This window comes from Cydia amplana, chromosome 4 (genome assembly GCF_948474715.1).
Source record: "Cydia amplana chromosome 4, ilCydAmpl1.1, whole genome shotgun sequence".
NCBI lineage: Eukaryota > Metazoa > Arthropoda > Insecta > Lepidoptera > Tortricidae > Cydia > Cydia amplana.
Window position 1 is genome coordinate 3,866,716 of NC_086072.1, and position 9,384 is coordinate 3,876,099.

The following is a 9,384-nucleotide window of genomic DNA, read 5'->3' on the forward strand; positions in this document are numbered from 1 at the left end:
CATTTTACGTAACATATATGTATGTCTGGTACTTCGTTATTGTTACGAAAGATGGTTATATAAAGGAAATAGAGTGAGTAGAAACTTTGTACGTAAATCTTCATGTCGAAGTTCATGTTATTTCAGAATGTTGTTTTAAAGCAAGATTCTCACTTTCATTGTAGAACGGCAGCTAGGTTTATGTGACTCTTAACAGTGAATGAACCAATTATTTGTCTTTAGTTATCTCATCTTTATACTTACCATAAAGAAAATAGTGTAGAAATAAATTACATATTCATGTGTATTTTCTTAAGTGCTAAGTGAGTTTTTTTTTTCTGGTTTGAACTGCCATCAGTTGATAATGACTATAATCAGTTTTGCTGTATATAGTTATTAAAATTTGGGTTTTGGAGACCATCGTCTCTCTTAACCACTACTTTCATATGGCACAATGTGCTTCCTTTTAAGTCTTTTTACTATTTCTGTCTCATGCAGTGAGAGTTCATATTGTAAACTTTCTAATTTTATGTAAAAACTAGCTGTGCCCGCGGCTCCGCCCGCGTGGAATTCGGTCTGTGTCAGTAAGCTAATTCATCCCTAATTTCTCTTTCTCTCCCCTGGAGGCGGAACTTGAAGTAAAGTTGACAGATGGATACGATTAGCGGACTGAAGTCCAGATAAAATATTTTACAATTAGGTAGGTACTTACCACTAAACAAAACTACACTCCAAAACCAATAGTCCGCCCTTAGTAGTAGTAGTTCGCCCTTATTCCAATATTAGACGTGATTTAAACGACACAGAGTTATAGTAGGTGTATAACGGACCCCTGCGTGGGCGGGCGCGATGTGTAGCCAACGCGCCCAATGAGGTGAAGGGGTGATTTCCCCAAGAGTCGGGTCCGAGTCCGGACGGCCGCTGGCGAGGTTGCGGAAGAGTACTTCGGCGTTCCTTATAGCAGCGAGGCGGCAACAGAGGGGTTTTAGTGGGTAAACCTGGGGTCTCATTAGCTCACAACAGGGAGTCCCACATAACCATCCCGGCCCGTCCCCGCGCCGGGTGGTATGCTTAAAGCATTTCCCCTCTTAAAAAAAAAAAAAAAAGGTGTATAACGGACAATACAGTACTACTTTTGTATTTTTACGTTCTTGAGTGTACCTATCCAAAACATGTCCATAGCAAATATCATCCAATTCTGTCCTCCAGTCAAATCATTCTGAGCATGAAAAATTAAGATTTATACACATAGAAATCCATACTTCCTAACAAACTTTCGAATTTAGGTCTAATATTATATTAGTTAGAAGTAAGATTACAGGAAAGGAGAATATTATAAATATCAAAAACTTGAGGCCGAGTATTTACACTTTATTTACAGTTATGTTTATGTATGCACAACTAAATATCTACATATATGTATGTACCGGGGATTACTTTTAACAGTGTAAAAAAATGTTTAATTATAAATTGGCCTAAGTCGTAGTCGCTTGGTAGGGTGCCCAGAATGCCATCTTTATTAAAGTAGGGCTTAACCCTTAAAATCGTATTAAAAACGCGAGCGCAGCGAGCGCGAATTTTTTTTGATAGAAAAATAATTGAGAGATGGGAGTAATGTTGTCAGGGACACAGCCGCAATGGTTTACGTGAAACGTTGGTGTGGATATCTAATGCGAAAGCCGAAGGCCGAGCTCCATGTAGGGCCGAAGGCCCGAAGCGTCCAGGCTGTCAGTACTTAAGCACAGAACAATAGTATCAGTATCTAAATGCGAAGGCCGAAGGCCGAGCTCCCCGAAGGCCGAGCTCCGCGTAGGGCCAAAGGCCCGAAGCGTCCAGGATGTAAGTGTTTAAGTCGTAGTAGTAGTCGCTCGATAGGGTGCCCAGAATGCCACCTTTATCAAATTAGGCTTAACCTTTAAAATCGTATTAAAAACGCGAGCGTAGCGAGCGCGAATTTTTTTTGATAGAAAAAAAATTAGAGAGGCTATGTCAGGGACATAGCCGCAGTGGTTTACGTGAAATTTTGGTGTGGATATCTAATGCGAAAGCCGAAGGCCGAGCTCCGCGTAGGGCCAAAGGCCTGAAGCGTCCAGGATGTCAGTGCTTAATCACAGAACAATGGTATCAGTGTCTAAATGCGAAAGCCGAAGGCCGAGCTCCGCTTAGAGCCGAAGGCCCGAAGTGTCCGTCGTAGTAGTAGTCGCTCGGTAGGGTGCCCAGAATGCCACCTTTATCAAAGTAGGCTTAACCTTAAAAGTTAAAAACGCGAGCGTAGCGAGCGCGAATTTTTTTGATAGAAAAAATTGAGAGAGGCTATGTCAGGGACACCGCCGCAATGGTTGAATTTTGGTGTGGATATCTAATGCGAAAGCCGAAGGCCGAGCTCCGCGTAGGGCCGAAGGCCCGAAGCGTCCTGGATGTCAGTGCTTAATCACAGAACAATAGTATAACTGTCTAAGTGCGAAGGCCGAAGGCCGAGCTCCGCGTAGGGAGGAAGGCCCGAAGCGTCCAGGCTGTCAGTGCTTAAACACAGAACAATAGTATTAATGTAGGTTAATGTGTGTGCTGGGCTCTCCAGTACCCGCTGATGCACCGCAGTACTTACCGTCGAGCGCGTCTGTCGTGCGAATCCGCTGAGCGGTCAACCGTTCTTCGCACTGCGTGAACGTCTCCGATTCTTCCTCAGATTCCTGAGACCGTGCTACCTTGTAACCTCAATACGTTGCGAGAATTTCGCGAAAAATTAGTTTTTTTCGGATAGGTATGGTAACGCGTTTAAAATGCAAGTCCCAAATTGTTTGACATTTACAATTACTTAATACCTATTTAAAAACTTTCGCGTTTCGAACACATATTAACTCACATTTATAGACGGGCGGGCCTATCTCGAAATTTATTTTATTACCTTTATTTACCGACGTTTCGACACAGGTTTCACTGGTCATGGTCGCGGCTAACTGATGTCCCAACAAAATGTCAAAACAGAGATTTGTGCAACTACCCGACGAAAAGTGTATGAAAAAGTTTGGGGTAGACATCATATTTTCAAACCACCCACTTCACATAATGTTAATTATTGTCAATAAACCCGCGCTAGACCCGTCTATAAATGTGATTTAATATGTATTTGCAAAGACGTTTGACATTGACTAAGAAAAATGTTGTTTTTTTTACAAAGTACATTCACAAAAAAAAGTGTGCACCACTTTCTTAAGTTAGCGCCATAAGATTCAGGTGCAAACATAACTTAATTGAGTGTAGTGGCCACCCCCCCTTTTAGGGGTTGAATTTTTCTAGCCTAAAATAGGGCCAGGGAGTTTCTTGACAGATTAGTAAAGTTTGCATCAAAATCCGTTCAGCCGTTTTCACGTGATGCGCGGTCAAATAAACAGACAAACAGATAAACAGACAAACAGACAAAAATTCTAAAAACTGTTGGAACGTGTTCTGTTATCGATTCTAAGTATCCCCAACCAACTTTTTTTCGAATATCTTCCATGTACAGACTTTCGACCCTCTTCAGCTTTATTATATGTATATATAGATTATACCAATTTTATAGCATAGAATTAATCTAAGATTGCTTATTTATAATTAGGGATTATTAAGAATAAAGGAGAATCATGGTGTATGTAGTTTACTAATTATTCTGATTAAAGTTGAAGCAGTATTCAGGCAAAAACTTGTTAGCCCAAGTACTAGTAGAGCTCTTTTGCCCCATTGATATAGTATAAAGAACTGGATACCCAATCAGCCGCCAAAAATGGCCCCACAAAAGTGATGTCAAAACAGATCATGCATTACTTTTTCGTTTAGTCTTGTTTGAAACGCTCAAATGTGAAGTTGTCAACAATTACGAAATGTGCCGTTAAAATATGTAAAAATAACAATGATAAAACAAGGAAAAAGGATGGAATGTATTTCTTTCGGTTAGTTCTTTGGATAGCATTACATAATTTATGTAATCTGGTGGTAATTTTATGGTTTTGAATAAATTAATTTGTTAGTACCAAAGAAGGGATGTTAAGGAACAAAAATCTAATGAGTCGATGTGAGGTCAATATTTTTTTATATTTTTATATGAAATTCATAAGAAATAATATTATGTTTAAATTCAAGATTTCCAAGAAAACCTATGCGACGTGCAAAGTGGACTGCTATTTAATTATAGCAAGAGATAGGGGTGTTGCAGTTTTAAACAAGGCAAAACGGCACTTGTGTGTTCGGCCCATTTCCCTGTTTCCGACATATACACCACCAATAAGGGCTTATATCGACTAAGTAAATGCTAAACCTGTCGGAACACAGTGACAACCACAGGATTTTTTTTATAAAGTATAGGTAGACTTTATAAAAAAAATCCAATCAGTATCTAAATGTCCCCGTGCACCCGCGCTATGCTATGAGTAAATGTAGATCTTAAATACATAGTTATTTAATAAGTAGAATTTATTTCAAGGAAATTAGTATTTAAAGACGTATACTTACGAATTAAAAATTTAATTTGTTTGAATTTGAACCACGAATTAATTTTATTTGAGTTCCCGATTAAATTAAATTTGTTTTATTTATTACTTCAATTGGTTTTCCTGTACAGTAATACATATTAAAGTGTACCAAAGTGACTCCATTCGTTCATTATTCTCGTTTGACGTTGTTTGACGTAAATACGTTACGTTTAGTGCCATCGGACTAAATTTTTTAACAGTGTTGGTACTTATGTTTGCAAATTTGACACTTAATGCTTACGACATTAAGCTCTTTTCTGTACGAAACATTTATCTTGACTCAAAATTTACGTAAGCGTTTTTATCATCAATGCAAATGGTGCGAAACGTCATTGGGATCCACATTTCTTGACGTTTTTGTTCTGCTTTGTGTGTCTATTTCTTTTATATTAAGTCAGTGTTTTGCCCTTATTACTGCCACATATTTAACATAACCACAGAATAAATAATAGTACTAAGTACAGAAGACACTCTCTAACAAAACACGTCTGTTACGATCAGCACAGATATGGCCACTAGGTGGCGACAGCGCCACGCGCGGCTTATGGCTTTCCCCAAAATTGGGGCCGAACGGATGTACTTTTAGCTACCTGTAGCAAAGCGACGAAATCGCGGAGTGAGACACGCCTGACGTAACTTCAATAAAACACCTTATCTGAATAAAAGACAGTTTTTTTTTTAACATGTGTTGTCATGTCAGTGACAGTCAAAGGTTAAAACTTGCACACTTTTAGAGAACAAATAAGATGTACTTACAGCTACACTCTTTACTGATCATTGGTAGACTTTGTTGTTGCTAAAAGATTTACGAGTTGTCAGTTTACAGTGATGAGTTGATGACAAATGGTGCCTACTGGAATTTGAGTTATAATAATTTTATTCATACATGTAAATAACTAAAACCTTGATGGTCACATTTTCTCTGCCTCTATTATTTTTTATCTGTAATAATATTGCGACTTCTCAATGGAACCTGCAGGTACATAATGAAATAGGAGAATTAAGAATTAAAAACTTGAGATGAAGGAATTAAATTTTTATTTAACATAAACATCAGGTCTCTCAGTATACAACCCAAACATTCTACTCTACACAAACGGTTTACTCAAAGCTATAGTGTGGTCCACGCTGCAGGCTACTTTTAGGACTTGGGCGCCAACCGCCACTTTCATGGGAAAATGCTGGTCTTTACAATGGCCTAAGCCTAAACAGCCATGACGGTTCCTTCCCCACATGTAAAGGTCCCCATTATTGGTGATGGCTGCTAGGTGTCCGATACCGCAGACCACTTGTTGGACCATGCATTCGGGGTTAAATTCGTTGCGGCCGAAGAAGGCTGGCGGTATTAGCTTGGGTTTGGTGCTATTGGATACGTTGGGGCCGAGACCTAATAGACCGTAGCCCCATACGAAGACATCGCCTTGTTCTGGAACAGAGTAGTATTTTTTATGACCAAAGTCAATGAAATTTGAACCTGCTACATTCCATAGTTACATGGCAGGGCCGCGCACATGCAAGTCGTGCAACTGCTAGCGTCCAATGGCGTTGCCATTGATATAGATTGTAAGTACTCTACATAAGGTTCAAATTCGTTTGACTAGTAAGACGCGATCTGACCCCAGTGGCCCGTTTCTCAAAAGCTTGTAACTTGTAATACAAGCGGATGTCACTTTTTGACAGCTTTTGTTAGAAAGGGACTTCCACTTGTATTACAAGTTACTCAAGCTTTTGAGAAACGGGCCCCAGGGGTGTGAATCGTACATTAATTAATCGTTGTTTAGAATACCATTAGCAATAAGGCAGAAGGAGCCCCCGCTAGCTATATCGACGATCTTGCCCAGTCCTCGGGTGAAACTGTACAATGCGTACGACATATTCACTTGCTGGTGCTGTGTCGCCATCGGGACTTGTCCGTACTCAGAGTTGCCCCAACCAAAAAGCTCTCCTTTATCTGAAAGACAAAGATACTTAGAATAAATACTCCTACATACTAGGTATGTTAAGAGTAACAAACTTGATAATCATGACTTTCAAATATAAAATCATATCCATTAAATTTGAATACCCGGAAACCTCGAAAACGATTCCCTACTGAACTTGTATGAGGCGTCGGCTTTGAATCAACTCCGGGCATTCCGCGAACCACTTCGTTCGTTCGTTCGTCCATTTATCTCAATATCACTAACAAGAGCGATAGAGAAGGACATAACAAAGCTACTATTTTCGTGGTAAGCACTCTGTGTTCAATCGAAGTTTGCAAATTGCGGGCATCTTTCTCTGTTACTCTAATTATGCCTTCATTGGAGTATAAGTGAAAGATCCCCGCAATTTGCGAATTTCGGTTTTCGCGGTAGGCCCTTTGATCCCGACTTACCGCTAAGCGCCAACACGCAGTCCCCAGTCGAAGCCACCTTGACGATCCTCTCGCTAGTGATGTCCCCCTTCACCGGGGCCGGCGCACTAGTGTTGTCGTACGTCCCGAGACCCGTCTGCCCGTCCGCGCCCCACCCGCACGCCCACACTCGACCCGATTCTGTTACGAACAGACTGAAATATTTTCAAACTGAAGTATTGTGTTGGAGTCAAGAACAAAATAATGGAAGTATAGGTACCTAGCCTGGAAGCCAACTTTATTAGTAAAAAAATGCGTGAAATTTAAAAATTGTATGGGAGCTCGATATGAGATTGTATTGTCAAGTTGAATTTCCGATTTTGGCCCTCCAACGCTAGGGGGCAGCACCTGCCTGTAGGGGCAGCACCTACTTATCGGCGTCAAGAAGAGAGGCTCTCCAATGCTTACGGTCCCTATTCTACTTATGTAAATATTTTAAGCTAAGCTGACTTATCCACGGTTTGAAATTCAAAACTAACCAATGTAAAAATATTGGCTTCAAGAGTTGTGTAACATAGAAAGAAGCAACTAAACAAAACTTACGTATGATCTTGCCCGCAGCACACATTCGTGATCCTCTCCTTGCCCAGACTGCGTATGTTGTATGTCACCATGCTTCCTTTGTATTCCTCGTTACTGTTGATTTTGCGGCCGCACTGGCCATACGCGTTGTTGCCTAATGTGTATGCTCCTTCTGTGTCTGTCAGTATTACTGTATGGGCTCTACCGGCTGCTAGGCCAATTATCTGCAATTACAAACAGAGTTACAAGAAAACAACATTAGAGCATATGGTGACAAGTTATCGTGCCTGCAATATTATCAGTAACTATTTATTAGTGTGAGGTTTCTGGGGATGTGCCCTAAATTATTAAGTTATAATTATTAAAGATCTAAAATTGCAATTCAAACTGTACTATGTTGTGAAAATCAGAACATTATAGTGATTGGGTCCTCAGTTATTTTTCATTTATTGGCAATAAATTATCCCAATTAGCCTTCTGTACTAAAGATAAGTTGTTGCAACAAGGATTACAACATGAAATCGATGATCAGTAACCGAAGCTTGGAAAATGTCTGGAAAGTCCTGTACCTTGTAGTTTAGTTAATTTCCAACAAGCTTTAACATATAGTATGCTCAAAATAATGGTTGATATTATGTAATCACAGCCTAGCTTATCTTGGAAGGGTAAATTTCAATATTATCAATACTTACTTTAGTTTCTAAAGATTTATAAGGTACATAAATGGGTGCTGGGCTCAACAACAACTCCAGTGGATGTCCCATGCGCGGGGCGTGATAGCCGATCTGTGAATCTGTGTTGATGCCCATACCAAACACTTTGTGCTGCTCACTGGTCTTTACCGAAGACACTGTGAACCCGTAGCCACATGCTATATCTGTTACCTGTAATATTAGTTAATTTCAATTAGATCATGGAGGATTCTTTATAGAAAACAAGTGTATAATTTGCAAAATTGTAATGAACTGTTTGAAATATCCGACATTTACTTAAAGATATAATAAATATTAAATATACTTAAACCTCCACTGATGAAAAGCTTCTCAAGTTGAAGACAACAAACTTGATCTATTACACAGTAACAAAAATTTATACATACGTCAAATCTTTCTCCAAAAGTAGACCTCATAGGGTACCAGGCCAACGAAAAATTGTTCTTGTAGGCTTTCTTCCCTCGTTTCTTGCCCCGTGGCATATGGATGCCCAGGGCTCCAGTTTCAGCCAATCCCCAAACATACACCCGCCGATCTGAACTCTTGCTCACTGAGTACTGGAAAACTGGAAGAAATTGTATGTATACACTTTATATTTTATAAAATTACAGGTTAAAGGAACAACCCTAACTAGATTATATTCAAGAAAAAGTACAGTGCCCTTAGACTTATCTTTGCGAGGGCGCTTTTCAAGTTAGATTTTAGCAAGGATTAGGTAGGTATAATTTTAGGTGATATTTTGAATAGCATGAACAACAAAGATAATGGAGCACAATGGATAGAGAACAATTTATTAACAGCTAGAATATAACAGCATTAATTCACTTAACAAAATAAATATAGTTTTTATAAACATACTTGGTAATTCTTCTTCTGTGGAAGTCGGTATTTTCTTTTTAGTAGTGGCGTAAGCCCTAGGTGCTAGGGCGCTAAAGTTTCTATTGCGCAATAATTTTTTTAAAGCTTGCATTTTAATGTAAAGTTATTCACATCACGTTTTATATTTATTTATGCAATTTAATATTGGTATCACAGAACAGAGTACAATACTAGAGGTTATGTTATGCACTGACAGTTTGACTTGACACTGACAGTTGCATCTCGTTTTACGCAGCGCTTGTCTACTCAAAAAAAGTTCATCTACACCTGAAATTTTCGCGGTTTTTTCGATTTTTGAAAAAGTTGCGTTCAGCGCTCGAGGACTGGCCAAAGAGTAGTATAATATATATATGAGAGGACTGGCTCGAGGTCACAAACCTAGATTCATAAA

At 39.3% G+C, this 9,384-nt stretch overlaps 1 protein-coding gene across 1 annotated transcript; it reads right to left on the reverse strand.

Moving 5' to 3' along the window:
- Positions 1 to 5,509: 5,509 nt before the first annotated feature.
- On the reverse strand, positions 5,510 to 9,196 carry LOC134663038 (RCC1-like G exchanging factor-like protein). The gene is made up of 7 exons (XM_063519332.1): positions 8,973 to 9,196; positions 8,501 to 8,679; positions 8,094 to 8,285; positions 7,423 to 7,625; positions 6,862 to 7,034; positions 6,274 to 6,438; positions 5,510 to 5,913 (listed from the first exon to the last, which is right to left on the reverse strand). Exons 1-7 carry the CDS (start codon positions 9,082 to 9,084, stop codon positions 5,576 to 5,578), a joined length of 1,362 nt encoding a protein of 453 aa, XP_063375402.1. The 5' UTR covers positions 9,085 to 9,196; the 3' UTR covers positions 5,510 to 5,575.
- Between the last annotated feature and the right edge of the window lie 188 nt (positions 9,197 to 9,384).

Bases quoted from the DNA above. Each gene is read 5' to 3' on its own strand.
- LOC134663038 (XM_063519332.1), bottom strand. From the start codon at position 9,084: ATGCAAGCTTTAAAAAAATTATTGCGCAATAGAAACTTTAGCGCCCTA. The intron at 8,680-8,972 runs GTATGTTTATAA...AATTTCTTCCAG, and splicing joins CACAGAAGAAGAATTACCAA to TTTTCCAGTACTCAGTGAGC. The intron at 8,286-8,500 runs GTATGTATAAAT...CTAATATTACAG, and splicing joins CTTTTGGAGAAAGATTTGAC to GTAACAGATATAGCATGTGG.